The 20,000-nt window shown below is 45.2% G+C and overlaps 1 protein-coding gene across 2 annotated transcripts in view; it reads left to right on the forward strand.

The window, feature by feature from the left end:
- Positions 1–20,000, forward strand: part of camk2a (calcium/calmodulin-dependent protein kinase II alpha) — a 40,923-nt gene that overhangs the window by 623 nt on the left and 20,300 nt on the right. For both annotated transcript variants that reach the window (XM_028594509.1, XM_028594508.1), the window contains exons 2-6: positions 1,567–1,661; positions 4,002–4,061; positions 9,842–9,896; positions 13,724–13,789; positions 13,876–13,948. In XM_028594509.1, the coding sequence (XP_028450310.1) occupies positions 1,567–1,661; positions 4,002–4,061; positions 9,842–9,896; positions 13,724–13,789; positions 13,876–13,948 (349 nt within the window). The remainder of the gene's footprint in view (positions 1–1,566; positions 1,662–4,001; positions 4,062–9,841; positions 9,897–13,723; positions 13,790–13,875; positions 13,949–20,000) is intronic.

Here is a 20,000-nt window from a genome sequence, read left to right on the forward strand (position 1 = left end):
CCCAATAATTCCCAATAGCTGCTAAACATTAATTTCTGTCATGTTTGATTCTTATCTGTAATAATGGATCACCTTCATGACCCCCCCCACTCACCACCCACACACAGACACACCCACACACAGACACACACACACACACACACACACACACACAATGCCAGGTCTCTTACATAATGTGTGTGTGGGTGGTATAGAGCAGAATCAGCTTCCAGAGAAACAGAAATATTTCTGGAGAATCTCCACTTCACGCCTCAATGAAATAATTATATATACTTTCATTATCAATATTATCAATATCAATATCATCATTATTATTGTTATTATTATTATTATTATTATTATTTTGTTTTATTATTATTATTATTATTATTATTATTATTATTATTATTATTAATAATTATTAACCCACAGTGATCTTCAGAAGCAGTCATCTCCTCTGTCAAACGCCAGCCAATGTGAGGGACTTTGTCCAAAAACACTGGATACTACATTTCCCATAATGCACTGGGACAGAGTCTCCCAACTCCTCACACTCTAGCGCCAGATACCGCGGCGCTGGACGATGACGTAGTCTGAAGATCCAATATTTCTTTTTCCCACGTTGGCCACGCCAAGACCCGCCCTCCAATAGCTGCTATTGGCCAAGGCATCCATGCCTACGCGAGGCAACCCAACCTGATTGGTCAGGCCCTAACCCCAACCAATCCAGCTGCTGTTGAAGGGCGGGTCTTGGCGTGGCGGTACAGACTCGTATGAAACACATATTTATTGTTCATTCTCATTCATTTTTTTGGGGGGTATGTATGCACCAATCACAGAGGAGGTAGGTTGAGTTTCAACATTAGGGGGGACTGGGGGCCCCGTGATTCATGCATGTTTGGAGCCCCTCTTTTGGGGAAGTGGGTTATATTTCATATTGCTTGAGGAAGAATCTCCCTCTCTAAATATTGGGGGGGCATCCTCCTGCTGTACAAAGTGAAGCCAAAATCTCCCGAATACGGCCGCTGCCATGTGGTGATTGGCCGTATTTGGTATTTTGAACATAACGAGATTTGGAATATATATATTTTATGTTGGAATATTTTAAGAATACAGGTCAGGATAGTACAAGAAAAAAAAGTAAAAAAATGTCTTATATATTTTTTATTTTTTAATATTTAGTAATATTACGACGAAAAAATGAAATAAAAAAGAATTTGAAGAAAGTTTACATTCTTTATTTTTAAGTTGCAATATTTTTTTAATAATAATTTGATTTAAAAAAAAAACATAATACGACTAAAAAATCTAATATTTTTTTTAGAAAACAGTTGGAATATTTTGCCTTGGAATCCAAGTCCCGCCCACACACCCACTCGACCAATCAGGAGTCAATCCCAGCTGTTCATCATAATAACTGATAAAAACCAGACCAATCAGAAAAACAAACATCAGCGTGATCGGAACTCCCTAAAACTACAGGACTTGTAGTTCTATGTTTGAGTTGTAGTCCCGCCCCCTAGCACGGAGGAGGACTTCCTGTTCTGTGTCTGCCAGAAGCTGATTGGTTCCCTTCTGTGTTTCCAGGGGAGCGTTTTCTGTGGTGCGCCGCTGTGTGAAGGTGCTGTCGGGTCAGGAGTACGCCGCCAAGATCATCAACACCAAGAAGCTCTCTGCCAGAGGTGAGCACGCCATTTAAGTCTCCACGGCAACGCCAAACTTTAAAGTGCCACATATTATGAAAAAAATCTAATTTTCTAGGATTTGGGGTGTTAGACCCGCCCTACGGAGCAGCCTGATTGGTTGGAGTTAGGCATTTGACCTCCAGTGGTTAAGGTTAGGATAGCTGATTGGTCTTGGCGTGGCCACCGTGGGACTCATAATATCGTACAAACAGCTAGCTAGCTCATCTTACCTACTGAGCATGTGCAACTGTGACATGTGCACATATGTGTGTGTGTGTGTATTATTCTGAGCTCTGTGTGTGTGTGTGTGTCTCTCTGTGTGTGTGTGTGTGTGTGTGTGTGTGTGTGTGTGTGTGTGTGTCTGTCTGTCTGTGTGTGTGTGTGTGTGTGTGTGTGTGTGTGTGTGTGTGTGTGTGTGTATGTCTGTCTCTGTGTGTGTGTGTGTGTGTGTTATTCTGAGCTGTGTGTGTGTGTGTGTGTGTGTGTGTGTGTGTTGTTATTCTGAGCTCTGTGTGTGTGTGTGTGTGTGCGCCTGTCTGTGTGTGTGTGTGTGTGTGTGTGTGTCTGCCTCTGTGTGTGTGTGTGTGTGTGTTATTCTGAGCTGTGTGTGTGTGTGTGTGTGTGTTTGTGTTATTCTGAGCTATATGTGTGTGTGTGTGTGTGTGTGTGTGTGTGTGTGTGTTATTCTGAGCTCTGTGTGTATGTGTGTGTGTGTGTTATTCTGAGCTCTGTCTGTGTGTGTGTGTGTGTATGTTATTCTGAGCTCTGTGTGTGTGTGTGTGTGTGTGTGTGTGTGTGTGTGTGTGTGCTATTCTGTGTGTGTGTGTGTGTGTTCTGAGCTCTCTCTGTGTGTGTGTGTGTGTGTGTGTGTGTGTGTGTGTGTGTGTTATTCTGAGCTCTCTGTGTGTGTGTGTGTGTTATTCTGAGCTCTGTGTGTGTGTTTGTGTGTGTGTGTTTGTGTTATTCTGAGCTCTGTGTGTGTGTGTGTGTGTGTGTGTGTGTTATTCTGAGCTCTCTCTGTGTGTGTGTGTGTGTGTGTGTTATTCTGAGCTCTGTGTGTGTGTGTGTGTGTGTGTGTGTGTGTGTGTGTGTGTGTGTGTTATTCTGAGCTGTGTGTGTGTGTGTGTGTGTGTGTGTTATTCTGAGCACTGTGTGTGTGTGTGTGTGTGTGTGTGTGTGTTCTGAGCTCTGTGTGTGTGTGTGTGTGTGTGTTATTCTGAGCTCTGTGTGTGTGTGTGTGTGTGTGTGTTATTCTGAGCTCTGTGTGTGTGTGTGTGTGTGTGTGTTATTCTGAGCTCTCTGTGTGTGTGTGTGTGTGTGTGTGTGTGTGTGTGTGTGTGTGTTATTCTGAGCTGTGTGTGTGTGTGTGTGTGTGTGTGTGTGTGTGTTATTTTGAGCTCTGTGTGTGTGTGTGTGTGTGTGTGTTATTCTGAGCACTGTGTGTGTGTGTGTGTGTGTGTGTGTGTGTGTTATTCTGAGCTCTGTGTGTGTGTGTGTGTGTGTTATTCTGAGCTCTGTGTGTGTGTGTGTGTGTGTGTGTGTGTTATTCTGAGCTCTGTGTGTGTGTGTGTGTGTGTGTGTTATTCTGAGCTCTCTGTGTGTGTGTGTGTGTGTGTTTGTGTGTGTGTGTGTGTATTCTGAGCTGTGTGTGTGTGTGTGTGTGTGTGTGTGTGTGTGTGTGTGTATTCTGAGCTCTCTGTGTGTGTGTGTGTGTGTTATTCTGAGCTCTGTGTGTGTGTGTGTGTGTGTGTGTTATTCTGAGCTCTGTGTGTGTGTGTGTGTGTGTTATTCTGAGCTGTGTGTGTGTGTGTGTGTGTGTGTTATTCTGAGCTCCGTGTGTGTGTGTGTGTGTGTGTGTTATTCTGAGCTGTGTGTGTGTGTGTGTGTGTTATTCTGAGCTCTGTGTGTGTGTGTGTGTTATTCTGAGCTCTGTGTGTGTGTGTGTGTGTGTGTGTGTGTGTGTGTGTTATTCTGAGCTGTGTGTGTGTGTGTGTGTGTGTGTGTGTGTGTGTGTGTGTGTGTGTATTCTGAGCTGTGTGTGTGTGTGTGTGTGTGTGTGTGTGTGTGTGTGTGTGTGTGTGTGTTATTCTGAGCTGTGTGTGTGTGTGTGTGTGTGTGTGTGTGTGTGTGTGTGTGTGTTATTCTGAGCTGTGTGTGTGTGTGTGTTATTCTGAGCTGTGTGTGTGTGTGTGTGTGTGTGTGTGTGTGTGTGTGTGTGTGTGTCTGAGCTGTGTGTGTGTGTGTGTGTGTGTATTCTGAGCTCTGTGTGTGTGTGTGTGTGTGTGTGTGTGTGTGTGTGTGTGTTATTCTGAGCTCTGTGTGTGTGTGTATTTTCAGATCATCAGAAGTTGGACCGTGAAGCTAGAATCTGCCGTTTGCTGAAGCACTCCAACATCGGTGAGTACTACTACATACATTACACACATACAGTACTACTATATACTTACAAGCATACTACTAGTACTACTACATACATACATACATACATACATACAGACATACTACTAGTACTACTACATACTTACAAGCATACTACTAGTACTACTACATACATACATACATACTACTACTACTACTACTACATGTACTTAGTGGTAATGATCAGCCGTGAAGACGTGTGTGTTGTGTGCAGAAATCTTAAAGGTGCTCGAAGAGAGGTTTTTGTCACATACAGCAAACACACACACACACACACACACACACACACACACACACACACACACACACACACCCGATACACACACACAAACAGACACAGATACACACACACACACACACACACACACACACACACACACACACACACACACACACACACACACACACACACACACACACACACACACAGACATGCACACACACACACACACACACACACACACACACACACACACACACACACACACACACACACACACATAGCGGAGTAACTAGTAACTATACACTGTGTACATATACTACATGTGTGTATATATACTGCATGTGTGTACATATACTATGTGTGTACATATACTGCATGTGTGTACATATACTGCATGTTTGTATATATACTACATGTGTGTACATATACTGCATGTGTGTACATATACTACATGTGTGTACAGTATCTTGTGTTTGGCTGCTGATGATGATGATGAAGATGATGAAGATGAGTTGCGTGTGTGTCGGCGTTGCCAACGGCAGCCGGAGCGTGGTTACTAATTGATGAGGAGCTGTTATCACCATGGAGACGAGCTCTCTCATCCTCCCTCAGATCTGAGCTCAGTAATACACATACAGGGGTCAAAGGTTAGCACACACACAGAGACACACACACACACACACACACACACACACACACACACACACACACACACACACACACACACACACACACACACACACACACACAAACACACACACAGACACACACACAAACAGAGACAGTACCTCAACACTGGACTTAATACCAGTATTCTGAGTACTAGCTCACGGTGCTTTAGGCAGTACAGGCAGATATTAGGCAAATATTAGGCAGATATTAGGCAAATATTAGGCAGATGTTAGGAAGATGTTAGGCAGATATTAGATAGATATTAGGCAAATACTAGGTAGTTATTAGGCAGATATTAGGCAATTTCTGCAGATATTAGGCAGCTATTGGGCAAGTTAGGCAAATATTAGGCAGATATTAGGCAGATCTTAGGCAGATATTAGATAGATATTAGGCAAATACTAGGTAGTTATTAGGCAGATATTAGGCAAGTTCTGCAGATATTAGGCAGATATTAGGCAAATATTAGGCAGATATTAGGCAAATACTAGGCAGATATTAGGCAGAAACTAGGAAGATATTAGGCAAGTTAAGCAGATATTAGGCAGATGTTAGGCAAATATTAGATAAATATTAGGGAAATATTAGGCAGATATTGGGCAAGTTAGGCAGATATTAGGCAGATATCTTGATTAGTGATTGGTGTAAAGCCCGCCTCAATGGTTGTGATTGGTGTAGAGCCCTCCTCGATGGTTGTGATTGGTGTAGAGCCCTCCTCAATGGTTGTGATTGGTGTAGAGCCCTCCTCAACGGTTGTGATTGGTGTAGAGCCCTCCTCAACGGTTGTGATTGGTGTAGAGCCCTCCTCAACGTTGTGATTGGTGTGAGATTGGTGATTGGTGTAGAGTCCTCCTCAACGGTTGTGATTGGTGTAGAGCCCTCCTCAACGGTTGTGATTGGTGTTCCTCCTCAACGGTTGTGATTGGTGTCCCTCCTCAACGGTTGTGATTGGTGTAGAGCCCTCCTCAACGGTTGTGATTGGTGTAGAGCCCTCCTCAACGGTTGTGATTGGTGTAGAGCCCTCCTCAACGGTTGTGATTGGTGTAGAGCCCTCCTCAACTGTGTTGAGTGTTGTAGGGAACCATCCTCGTTATATTTTTTTGGACAATTTGTTTGAAAGAAAACCCAAATTTCCGATATAGAAACTGTTTGGAAATGGGTCACATTTTGACCCCGAGGACAAAAAACGGCGAGGAGCCGAGGAAAGTGTAGAAAAACGTCAACAAAATGACCGTCTGTTTAAAAAAGTGACAAAAATGCGGTAAAAGAGACTCACCTAACCGCTGATTCTACATTCTTGCCATTTTGTCTTCTGCAACTTCCTGTTATTATTTCCACAATAAAAGCCCGACAGCGTTCTGTTGATTTCACAATAAAAGCTCGATAGCGTTCTGTATATTTCACAATAAAAGCTCGATAGCATTCGGTTTATTTCACAATAAAAGCCCGACAGCATTCTGTTTATTTAACAATAAAAGCTCGATAGCATTCGGTTTATTTCACAATAAAAGCCTGACAGCGTTCTGTTTATTTCACAATAAAAGCTCGATAGCGTTCTGTATATTTCACAATAAAAGCTCGATAGCATTCGGTTTATTTCACAATAAAAGCCCGACAGCATTCTGTTTATTTAACAATAAAAGCTCGATAGCATTCGGTTTATTTCACAATAAAAGCCTGACAGCGTTCTGTTTATTTCACAATAAAAGCCTGACAGCGTTCTGTTTATTTCACAATAAAAGCTCGATAGCGTTCTATTTCTGCTCTTCATCTTTAACACCCTTCAGACAGAAAACAAAACAAACAGTTTTTCATTACAGTGAAACAAACTGAACCAGGATCAGTCAGATGTTCAAATGTGACCTCACGTGGACCCAAGCAGCCAATCAGGAGGCTGCAGCTGAGCCAAGCGTCCAATCAGAGCTCTGTGTGGGCAGCCGATGCTCCACAGATACCGAGGAGTGTTATGCAATTCAGTGTGTGTGTGTTGCTAGGCAACAGTGTCCTTAGGTGAAGGCATCAAAACCCTCTCTCCTCCCACACACACACACACACACACACACACACCTGTGTGAAAGCACTCAGAAAGAAATAATCAGGTTTTTCTCTCGAAAAACTCCTACACAGTACAGCAATGGGATTTGTGTTTGTGTGTGTGTGTGTGTGTGTGTGTGTGTGTGTGTGTGTGTGTGTGTGCAGCTTCCTATTATACAATAAATCCAGCGTTTCCACAGCCTGTTAGACTTCTGTACTGATCAGTTTGGAGACTTTTCTGCTGCAGTGAAACTGCTCCTCTTCCTCTCTATGTTCAGTCTTCATTTTACATCTCAGGAAAGTGAAACCACGGCTGATGCATGAATGCATGAAATATGTCACCACTTCACCAACCGAACTGCCTCTTTAAACACGGCTGTTTTCAGGAATTTGTCCATAAAATTACAAAAAGTAAAGCCCTGTTATTGGTCGAGACTAGCATTAATTATGACCTATATTCACGTTTCTAGTGGTGTAGTCTAATGTATTGTAGTGGGTATACTGTACTGTAAATGAATATATTGGCCTATATATATATGGGCCAGAATCTGCCTTTGGGTGGGAGGGTGCATATCATAGTGGGGGGTCTGGGTGTCCTCCCCCAGGGTTATTTTGAGCGTCCAAGACATTTCCTGTATTCTGATACACTTTTATGCACCAATTTACGGTAGAATTCCTTTTATGTATCCTATGTGAAGACGAAAAACCGATAGATAGATAGATAGATAGATATATAGATAGATAGAACTGTGTTGCAGCAGCAAAATATCAGACACACAGCTCACATACAGAGTATACATTAAATAATAGGAAACAATATACATTAAATAATTGAATACTACACAAGCAATATTTAAAATATATACAATTTGTAAATAAAATGTACAACTGTTTCCCCAGTAATGATAGGATGTAGATAAACCTATTGTGCAAGGTTGTGCGAGGTGCATTCAGTGCAGTTGTGATGTATATGAGTCTTATCTCCCACTCAGTGATGAAGTGTTAAAAACTTTGATGGCCGGTGTAGGAATGATTTCCTGTAGTGGTCCATGGGACATCGAAGCTGTCGGAGCCTCTTAGAGAAGGTTCTCCTCTGTTGGACCAGTGGGGGGGAGGAGGGTCGAGAGGGTGGTCGGGGTTATCCAGGATAGGTAACAGTTTGTTCAGTGACCTCTTCTCCACCACAGCTTCAAATGTCTCCTGTTTGCAGCCAATCAGCTAGATGACAGCCAGATGACAATTCAAAATAGATCAAATATATAATAGAAAGCAGGACTGTAGTACTGTAGTACTGTAGTACTGTAGTACTGTAGTAGTGTTTCTGGTATTTGGACTTGGACTTGTCTCGGCCTCTGCCACTGGTCTTGCCAAAATATGGCTTTTGGCATCGAGCGAGTCCAGGTGTCTTTATTATGTTTATAGTAATATTGGAGGGAAAGTGAAACACTGGCCACATGATAACCAATCACATGCCAGATTATCTTCTCATGGCACGCCCTGATAACCAATCACACGCCAGATTATCTTCTCATGGCACGCCCTGATAACCAATCACACGCCAGATTATCTTCTCATGGCACGCCCTGATAACCAATCACACGCCAGATTATCTTCTCATGACACGCCCTGATAACCAATCACACGCCAGATTATCTTCTCATGACACGCCCTGATAACCAATCACATGCCAGATTATCTTCTCATGGCACGCCCTGATAACCAATCACATGCCAGATTATCTTCTCATGACACGCCCTGATAACCAATCACACGCCAGATTATCTTCTCATGACACGCCCTGATAACCAATCACACGCCAGATTATCTCCTCATGACACGCACTGATAACCAATCACACGCCAGATTATCTTCTCATGGCACACCCAGTATCTGCGTGCCTTGGGGGGGAAATGATTGTCTTGATACTGTCCTGGACTCAGTCTTTTCTTGGTCTCGACTAGTCCTGGTCTTGGACTCGGTCTTGTCTTGGTCTCGACTAGTCCTGGTCTTGTTCTCGGTCTTGTCTTGGTCTCGACTAGTCCTGGTCTTGTTCTCGGTCTCGACTAGTCCTGGTCTTGTTCTCGGTCTTGTCTTGGTCTCGACTAGTCCTGGTCTTGTTCTCGACTAGTCCTGGTCTTGTTCTCGGTCTTGTCTTGGTCTCGACTAGTCCTGGTCTTGTTCTCGACTAGTCCTGGTCTTGTTCCCGGTCTCGACTAGTCCTGGTCTTGTTCTCGGTCTTGTCTTGGTCTCGACTAGTCCTGGTCTTGTTCTCGACTAGTCCTGGTCTTGTTCTCGGTCTTGTCTTGGTCTCGACTAGTCCTGGTCTTGTTCTTGGTCTCGACTAGTCCTGGTCTTGGACTCGGTCTTGTCTTGGTCTCGACTAGTCCTGTTCTTGTTCTCGGTCTTGTCTTGGTCTCGACTAGTCCTGGTCTTGGACTTGACAAAGGTGGTCTTGACTACAACTGATAGAAACGATGTTGTTGTGTGTCATTGGGTATTTTTAAGTGGTATATAATATATAATATAATATAGTGCTGTCAGTTAAACGCGTTGTTAACGGCATCAGTGTTTTTTATCGTGAGATTAACGTTCTTTTTGGCCGAGCAAACTCTGTAGTTTTTTCACATGCTGTTGCAACAACTAGTAACGTTAGAAAAACTACAACACCACACCGGATCTAGCTAGACCGGGGATGGGGGGCTACAACCCCTGTTTTCTTGTCTTTTTAAGTTTTTTCGGGGGATTTTTAATGATGCTTGCTTTCTTTCTTTCTTTCTTTCTTTCTTTCTTTCTTTCTTTCTTTCTTTCTTTCTTTCTTTCTTTCTTTCAGTCCGGCTACATGACAGCATTTCGGAGGAGTTGCATCATTACCTCATCTTCGACCTGTGAGTGACGCTCTGTTCTTTATGTTATGTGTGCATCTGTGTGTGTTTGTGCGTCTGTGTGCATGTGTTTTTGTGTGTGTATGTATGTGTGTGTATGTGTGTGTGTGTGTGTGCATGTGTACGTGTGTACCCCTTTGTTTGTGTGCGTGTATGTGTCTGTGTGCATGTGTTTTTGTGTGTGTGTGTTTGTGTATTCAATTCAATTTTATTTATAGTATCAAATCATAACAAGAGTTATCTCGAGACACTTTACAGATAGAGTAGGTCTAGACCACACTCTATAATTTACAAAGCCCCAACAATTCCAACAATTACAGTAATTCCCTCAAGATCAAGCAGTGCGACAGTGGCGAGGAAAAACTCCCTCTTGGGAAGAAACCTCGGACAGACCCAGGCTCTTGGTAGGAGGTGTCTGACGGGCCGGTTGGGGATATGATGAACAGTGGCGATAATAGTCACATTAATAATGGAACAGTGACTGGATGTAGCGGGAAGCTGCAGGGTTCAGCAGGAAGCAGCAGGGTTCAGCAGGAAGCAGCAGGGTTCAGCAGGAAGCAGCAGGGTTCAGCAGGAAGCAGCAGGGTTCAGCAGGAAGCAGCAGGGTTCAGCAGGAAGCTGCAGGGTTCAGCAGGAAGTATCAGGGTTCAGCAGGAAGCAGCAGGGTTCAGCAGGAAGCAGCAGGGTTCAGCAGGAAGTAGCAGGGTTCAGCAAGAAGCAGCAGGAAGCAGCAGGGTTCAGCAGGAAGCAGCAGGGTTCAGCAGGAAGCAGCAGGGTTCAGCAGGAAGCTGCAGGGTTCAGCAAGAAGCAGCAGGAAGCAGCAGGGTTCAGCACGAAGCAGCAGGGTTCAGCAAGAAGCAGCAGGAAGCAGCAGGGTTCAGCAGGAAGCAGCAGGGTTCAGCAGGAAGCAGCAGGGTTCAGCAGGAAGCTGCAGGGTTCAGCAGGAAGCAGCAGGGTTCAGCAGGAAGCAGCAGGGTTCAGCAGGAAGTAGCAGGGTTCAGCAGGAAGCAGCAGGGTTCAGCAGGAAGCAGCAGGGTTCAGCAGGAAGCAGCAGGGTTCAGCAGGAAGCAGCAGGGTTCAGCAGGAAGCAGCAGGCTTCAGCAGGAAGCAGCAGGGTTCAGCAAGAAGCAGCAGGGTTCAGCAGGAAGCTGCAGGGTTCAGCAGGAAGCTGCAGGGTTCAGCAGGAAGCAGCAGGGTTCAGCAGGAAGCAGCAGGGTTCAGCAGGAAGCAGCAGGGTTCAGCAGGAAGCAGCAGGGTTCATCAGGAAGCTGCAGGGTTCAGCAGGAAGCTGCAGGGTTCAGCAGGAAGCAGCAGGGTTCAGAAGGAAGCAGCAGGGTTCAGAAGGAAGCAGCAGGGTTCATCAGGAAGCAGCAGGGTTCATCAGGAAGCTGCAGGGTTCAGCAGGAAGCAGCAGGGTTCAGAAGGAAGCAGCAGGGTTCAGAAGGAAGCAGCAGGGTTCATCAGGAAGCTGCAGGGTTCAGCAGGAAGCTGCAGGGTTCAGCAGGAAGCTGCAGGAAGCAGCAGGGTTCAGCAGGAAGCAGCAGGGTTCAGCCGGAAGCTGCAGGGTTCAGCAGGAAGCAGCAGGGTTCAGCAGGAAGCTGCAGGGTTCAGCAGGAAGCTGCAGGGTTCAGAAGGAAGCAGCAGGGTTCATCAGGAAGCTGCAGGGTTCAGCAGGAAGCTGCAGGGTTCAGCAGGAAGCTGCAGGGTTCAGCAGGAAGCTGCAGGAAGCAGCAGGGTTCAGCAGGAAGCAGCAGGGTTCAGCAGGAAGCTGCAGGGTTCAGCAGGAAGCAGCAGGGTTCAGCCGGAAGCTGCAGGGTTCAGCAGGAAGCAGCAGGGTTCAGCAGGAAGCAGCAGGGTTCAGCAGGAAGCTGCAGGGTTCAGCAGGAAGCAGCATGACATTGCAGGGCACCGCTGAGCTCGGCAGGGAGTGCAGCAGGACCACGGCGACAGCTGGAACCAGGATCTTGGTGCCAACGTTCTCCAAGGAAATACGCTGGGGAAAAACATAAGGACTCCGGGGAGTAAACTCCCCAGAAGCTAGGATTAGTAACAAGCATTTCTGGGACGGGATACACACAAATAGTGATAGTAAAAGTAATAGAAAGGGAGAGGAGAGAGCAGCTCAGTGTGTCAAAGGAAGGAAGGAAGTCCCCGGCAGTCTAGAACTATAACAGCGTAACTATAACAGCGTAACTAAGAGAGACAGGTCATAAGGAGAGGTAGCTTTTTCGGGCTTATATACCCGTGTATGTGTGTGTGTGTGTGTGTGTGTGTGTGTGTGTGTGTGTGTGTGTGTGTGTGTGTGTGTGTGTGTGTGTGTGTGTGTGTGTGCATGCATGCGTGTGTGTGTACCGTGTGTGTGTGTGTGTGTGTGTGTGTGTGTGCGTGACGTGTGTGTGTGTGTGTGCGTGTGCGTACCTGTGTGTGTGTGTGTCTGTGTGTGTGTGTATGTGTATGTGTGTGTGAGTGTGAGTGCGTGTGTGTGTGCGTGTGCGTACCTGTGTGTGTGTGTCTGTGTGTGTGTGTATGTGTATGTGTGTGTGAGTGTGAGTGCGTGTGCGTGTGCGTACCTGTGTGTGTGTCTGTGTGTGATAGATTATCTGTATTTGTGTTTTATTTTACCGACAACCAATGAAGTTTATGTATTAAAAACAGTGCTACTTTGTCTCTGCTGCGGCTCTATTAGCTCACTATTTTGTGACTCGGTATTAAGTTAAAAGTCTTGGTTTTATTACACAAATATGTTGATTAAAGGTGCACTATGAGTTCCTGCATGGTTTCACTAATATTAAAGGTGCCCTATGAGTTCCTGCATGGTTTCACTAATATTAAAGGTGCCCTATGAGTTCCTGCATGGTTTCACTAATATTAAAGGTGCACTATGAGTTCCTGCGTGGTTTCACTAATATTAAAGGTGCACTATGACTTCCTGCATGGTTTCACTAATATTAAAGGTGCGCTATGAGTTCCTGCATGGTTTCACTAATATTAAAGGTGCACTATGAGTTCCTGCATGGTTTCACTAATATTAAAGGTGCACTATGAGTTCCTGCATGGTTTCACTAATATTAAAGGTGCGCTATGAGTTCCTGCATGGTTTTACTAATATTAAAGGTGCACTATGAGTTCCTGCATGGTTTCACTAATATTAAAGGTGCACTATGAGTTCCTGCATGGTTTCACTAATATTAAAGGTGCCTAACTAGTAACTAGTATTATGTATGTAACTAACTAGTATGATGTATGTCACTAACTAGTATAACATGTGTCACTAACTAGTAGGATATATGTCACTAACTAGTATAACATGTCACTAACTAGTATGATGTATGTCACTAACTAGTATAACATGTGTCACTAACTAGTATAACATGTGTCACTAACTAGTATGATGTATGTCACTAACTAGTATAACATGTGTCACTAAGTAGTATAACATGTGTCACTAACTAGTATGATGTATGTCACTAACTAGTATAACATGTGTCACTAACTAGTATGATGTATGTCACTAACTAGTATAACATGTGTCACTAACTAGTATGATGTATGTCACTAACTAGTATAACATGTGTCACTAACTAGTATGATGTATGTCACTAACTAGTATAACATGTGTCACTAACTAGTATGATGTATGTCACTAACTAGTATAACTTGTGTCACTAACTAGTATGATGTATGTCACTATCTAGTATAACATGTGTCACTAACTAGTATAACATGTGTCACTAACTAGTATGATGTATGTCACTAACTAGTATAACATGTGTCACTAACTAGTATGATGTATGTCACTAACTACTATAACATGTGTGTCTCTCTCTCAGGGTAACAGGAGGAGAGTTATTTGAAGATATTGTAGCCAGAGAATATTACAGTGAAGCTGACGCCAGGTAGGAAACACATCAACCTTTGACCCCAGTTGTGTTGCTACAGACTGAGAGGAGGTGTAAACATGACCTCTGACTTCTGTTCACAGTCACTGTATCCAGCAGATTTTGGAGGCGGTGCTGCATTGTCACCAGATGGGTGTTGTCCATCGAGACCTGAAGGTACCTGTCTGTCTGTCTGTCTGTCTGTCTGTCTGGAGATCCCTGTCTGTCTGTCTGTCTGAAGGTACCTGTCTGTCTTTGACAGATAGAACATCAATAGAAATGTTTCAACCAAATATCCATATTTACATAATTAACATGCATATTCAATTACGTTTTATTTATAGTATAAATTCATAACAAGAGTTATCTTAGGACACTTTACAGATAGAGTAGGTCTAGACCACACTCTATGATTTACAAAGACCCAACAATTCCAGTAATTCCCTTGAGAGCAAGCATTCAGTGCGACAATGGCGAGGAAAAACTCCTGTTTAAGAAGAAACCTGGGACAGACCCAGGCTCTTTGTAGGAGGTGTCTGATGGGACAGACCCAGGCTCTTGGTAGGAGTTGTCTGGGACAGACCCAGGCTCTTGGTAGGAGGTGTCTTGGTAGGAGGTGTCTGATGGGACAGACCCAGGCTCTTGGTAGGGGGTGTCTGACGGGACAGACCCAGGCTCTTGGTAGGAGGTGTCTGACGGGACAGACCCAGGCTCTTGGTAGGAGGTGGGACAGACCCAGGCTCTTGGTAGGAGGTGTCTGATGGGACAGACCCAGGCTCTTTGTAGGAGGTGTCTGATGGGACAGACCCAGGCTCTTGGTAGGAGGTGTCTGACGGGACAGACCCAGGCTCTTGGTAGGAGGTGGGACAGACCCAGGCTCTTGGTAGGAGGTGTCTGATGGGACAGACCCAGGCTCTTGGTAGGAGGTGGGACAGACCCAGGCTCTTGGTAGGAGGTGGGACAGACCCAGGCTCTTGGTAGGAGGTGTCTGATGGAACAGACTCTTGGTAGGGAGTGTCTGACGGGACAGACCCAGGCTCTTGGTAGGAGGTGTCTGATGGGACAGACCCAGGCTCTTGGTAGGAGGTGTCTGACGGGACAGACCCAGGCTCTTGGTAGGAGGTGTCTGACGGGACAGACCCAGGCTCTTGGTAGGAGGTGTCTGACGGGACAGACCCAGGCTCTTGGTAGGAGGTGTCTGACGGGACAGACCCAGGCTCTTGGTAGGAGGTGTCTGACGGGACAGACCCAGGCTCTTGGTAGGAGGTGTCTGACGGGACAGACCCAGGCTCTTGGTAGGAGGTGTCTGATGGTGCCGGTTGGGGGTGTGATGAACAGTGGCAATAATACTCACAATAAAGATAATGGATCAGTAACTAGAAATAGTAGTTGTAGTAGTTCATGGCATAGCAGGGCACTGCAGGACGTAGCAGGGTGTAGCAGGGTGTAGCAGGGCATAGCTGGACGTAGCAGGTTGAGGGTTAGAGGTTGCCAGGTTGAGGTAACAAATGGGTTGAACATCGTATATGGTGGATTGTGTGAATAGGATGTGTTTCCTACAAGATCTGGCAACTGGTTAACATTAGACAAACATATTTGTCTGATTATTTATAAAGGAGTTTTCCGGTAGAAATAACAAACCGGGACGGGTCCGGGACATAGAGAGAGACAGGGCTAAAAAACGTGAGAAACCCGGGAGTGTTGGCAGGTGTGGGGGAGACTGATCAGTCCAACTGCCTTTTCTGCCATCTGTTTGGTGTGTCACGACCTTTAACACAGTTACACACCAACCAGTCGGCAGTAAAGCCAGTGTGACTGATCAGTCTCCCCGAGTTGGTCCAAAAAGTTCCTCAGAACACACCGAAGAGACAACGCAATACATCTCCATAACAGCAGGCGGCGCTACTCTGGATTGTTGCCCAAAAATGAAAACCGGCAGTTTTTCTCCAGAAATTCAAAGCCAGACTGTCATGGCGTCTTGTTCAGAATCCAATCTCATATTGTACTAAAATAGTTCACTGAAACATGTTTCTGAAAACATTTTATGAGAGAAAAAGGCTGTGATGCAGTTGCTGAATCTGTATTCATTTCGGATCAACAAAGGTCAGTTCAAAAGATTTTACTCAGATTTTGAGAGACTCTAGTCACCTCATCCTGCTCGCCATTTCTAGGTGAGTCCCGATTGCCCTGCCGCCGACTGAACATGTCAGGTCGGCCACAATGAAGGCCGACAGCCCCTCGGATGGATGACGGCACGGAACACACCGCACAGACTCGAGTCACCAACTTCGCCAGACTGTCCAACGGCCAATTATCGGCTCGGTGTGTAGCTGCCTTTAGTATCAGGATCAGAGAACCACAGATTTCCTCTGTTCCAGTCCAGAGTCACTCTGATCCTCCGGAGCTGCTTCTTTACTCTGAGAACAGTGTCTGGAGCTGCTGAGTATTTACCTCCAGAGAAGAACCGCAATGTCCAAAATCCAGACCGTATGTCTCTCTTCCTCTGGACTAGAGTGCGGATTGGGCCGCATTTTTCTGTCCGAGCCCGGCCCGCATCCGACAGAGCAGTAACCTAGCCCGGCCCGTGTCAGACAGGCATTAAGATATTTGTCTGAGCCTGACCCAGTTAAAATCTAATTTTTTTTCTCATACTAATGACTCATGTCCGTGTGTTTGTGTGAGAGCTTTTATTAAGCAGCTGGAGGAAGGCATTCAGAGATGTCAACAGATGAGGTCATCAGCGCACACGGGGCAACAAGCACACGTTAACACAGGCGCACACCTACATAATAAGCTGTTTTAAATATAAAATGTTCAATGCCTTATCGCGCTGATGTGACTGAGCCCGACCCGCACCCGAACATAATTTCTAAATATATGTCCAAATCCGGCCCAGCCCGTCAGGTCTTGTCGGGTACCGTCGGGCTCGGTTCGGGTATCCATCCTCTACTCCACAGACTCTGCTAACACACCCAGTGACCAGACTTCACTGTCTCCAACTTCGACATCCCAGCTGTGAGTCCCTGCACTGCTACTCTCTGCTCGGGGCTCCTCAGGTGCTGCAAGCATATCACTCCGCCCAAGTAGCAGAGAGTAGCAGTGCTTCGCCTTTCTGAGAATATAGTTCCCAGTATGTATACGGTTAGAAAATGGCTGTGTGTCATGTGACCTTGTTATTCGTACACGCTGTGACTATAAAAATCACAAAATGGAAATAGGAAAATGTTGGGGTTATTTTGTCACTTATTGGGAGCAGTAGGCTAGATGGAGCCGGTTACCTCCAGGATCTGTGCTAAGCTAGGCTACATTGAGATGAGATGAGAAGGGTATGTATGGACTCATCTAACTCTGGGGGATACGGGGAATAAGACAAAGTCCCAATAAGTTGGTGTTGTTGGGTACCAAGAGTCTGGTTAAATCTGATTTTAACCAAAAGGCCTCAGATTAAACTGACCTCTGGATACAGGACACACATGTGCTCAGAGACAAAGGAACATGTGACCAAGACAAAGGAATCTTGGCCTCCATGTAAACCCCAAAGCCGGGATAATTCACACCTCTATGCGAAATGCCAGCCAGAAGGGAAACTCCTCACAACTGGCAGGAAGTCAAATGACTACAAAAGTGTAGTTTTCACCCTTTCAAGAGTTTTGAGTCTTCCTATTGGTTCAGCGGGACCATAAACACAGCAGGTGGGTTTTGACCTATAAATAACCTGACCCTAGGAAACTCCCCCGTCTTCCGTTGCAACTCGGTTGCTGAAAGGAGGCGCGCAAGCGCTTGTGCTAAACTTCCATTTTCTGGAGAATGTGGATTTTATTTCGGTGGATCCTTGAAAACACACCAGTGTTTTCATATCTGCAGTGAGAAGGACAAACAACGTTTTCTTCTCAAAGTCGACTAACTTGCCCCTTGCTGCTTTTTTTTGAGGAAGTTTCTCCGTGGCTGCTGACGAGCCAGGGGACCCGTTCTGTTTCATTTCTGGACAGAAACAAACGGACTGAACACACCGTAAGAAGGCTTACGTCTGGGCAGAGATAAGTAGTGTGTTTATTAATGAGCAAAAGGGGTTAGCTACCATTGTTGCCATTAATGTGATCTGATTTAATCATGTACTGGTCCATATGTGATTATTAATCTGTGCTGTGAATGTATAAATTGATCACTATACTCGTTGATTTATGTTGTGTTAAGTAGCTGGGTATAACTGTAATCGCTACCTGCTTAAACCACTCCTTTCAGGAGTTTAGTTACTGTCTGCGATAGAATCGCGAAAATCAGCTGTTAGTCACTGAATTAGTTATAGTGACGTTCTCCTCAGCAAAACAAAGTCTCAGTCTGTCCTAAACCACACGTTAGCCCAGACCTGAGTGGCTGAGGGGAACTGGGTCATTATCGATAACTACAGATCAGAGTGCCTTTTTTCTTTATTCTTCTTCTCTTTCTTCTCTCTCTAACACACACCCACAGGCTAGCCGCGTAGCTCCCGAGCTAACGCTGCAGGCTAGCTTCACACGTGGAGTCTGCTTACGTTCGGACAGAGCTAACACAGGAACTAGCTACAATACCGACTAAGCGTGCGCGTTGCCTAGCAACCCCCGGCTTCTTCAGCCCCTCCTCGTGCACGCAGCACCACTACCGCCCTCTTGAGGCCAAATAGTTTTGTGCAGCTCACAGGAGTAACCATTTTTGGAGTTGTTTTGTGTTAGAAATACAGGTCGACATGCCCCTCCTCTCTCACACACACACACACCCACACCCACAGACGTGTCCATGACACATGCTGCTTGTTTTGCTTTGTTTTGGTTGTGATATTGTAAAAAGGTATATGAGTTTATTAGTGAAGGATTATTGATTAGCCACCGATAATTGTGACGCTAATAAATCTTATTATGCTTAATTAGCAGTTGCTTGTGATTATTTGTGTACTTGTTGTAATAATTGCTGGTCAATCAGGTCCGTGCTTGGATTCACCCCTTCCTTTAATTCCTTTTTAAAGGATTACCACAGAATGAGACTGTTCCACAGTTTGATTATTGGTCCCTGACTTGCAGGGTGGTGCCCCGTTTTTGATTGTTTGTCGATTTGATAAAGTTATTAATAACCATATTCATAACTTTATTAATATTGATAAAACCTCTTTGATAATTTGCCAATGATCAAATCTGTACCCTACGAGAATCCTACAGTGTGATCCTTTTAAAGCCGTCAGAGCCCAGGACAGAGAAGTAAATATCAATCCTCTCTGGATTATCAGGAAGCTGCTGTTCCTCTCCTCGTCTCACACTGGTCAGATCTTCAGATAGGATGAGTCTTGAACCAGCAGTGTTTGGGTCCAGAATTACACGAGTGTAGGAGACCATCTCCTTCATCTTGTTCCAGATGTTGAAGCTCAGGTTGCCCAGGTGTTTGGCCTCGTCTATCAGAGCTCCTGAGAGCAGCTGTGGATCCTCCAGCAGGGGGCTCTGCTGGACTCTTCCCACTGCAGCCTTGTAGTTGATCAGGAATGAGACGTCTTCAGCTCTCAGCTGCTCCTCTGTGGCTCTGACTGTGTCTGAAAGAGCTGCTATCTCTCTGCTCAGAGCCTCCATCTTCTCCTTCATCCTCTGACTCTTCTGCTCCTCTTCCTCCCTCAGTGCAGCCATCCTGGCCTCCTCTTCCTCTTCTTGAAACTGGTGAAGCTTCTTAAACTGATCCTTAATCTGGGTCTCTGTGCGTCGGGCCTGGACCTTCAGGTGTTCTGCTGTTTGATCACACTTCACTGTAACTTCTCCTTTAAGGGCTCCAGAGTTTCCTGAAGTTTCTTCTTGCATTGTTATGCAGCTTCATCGATGGGTCTGAATCTGTGGTTGGAGTGTGTTTCTGAATCTCTATAGACGAGACACACTGGCTGCTGATGGTCCAGACAGAAGAGTTTGAGTTTCTCAGAGTGCAGACTGCAGAGAGCCTCTGAAATTCTCCGATCTCTCTGCTGTAAGAAACTCTCACGCAGTTTCTTTAACTCCAGGTTACGAGGTGGTTCTGGTCTTTTTAATCTTCTCTACAGAAGCTGTGGCTACATGACCGAACAACAGGATCTCTAAAGACTTCATTACAGACCAAACAGCAGAATCCTCCTCTGACATGGAAGCCATTTTGTCTCTGAGAGCAGCTGAAAACAGCAGAAACAGCAGATGTTAAAACAGGAAGTCAGTTGTGTTTCCCTCCCTCACACAAGTTTGGACAAGTA

Source organism: Perca flavescens, chromosome 13 (assembly GCF_004354835.1).
Source record: "Perca flavescens isolate YP-PL-M2 chromosome 13, PFLA_1.0, whole genome shotgun sequence".
In the NCBI taxonomy this organism is placed as follows: domain Eukaryota; kingdom Metazoa; phylum Chordata; class Actinopteri; order Perciformes; family Percidae; genus Perca; species Perca flavescens.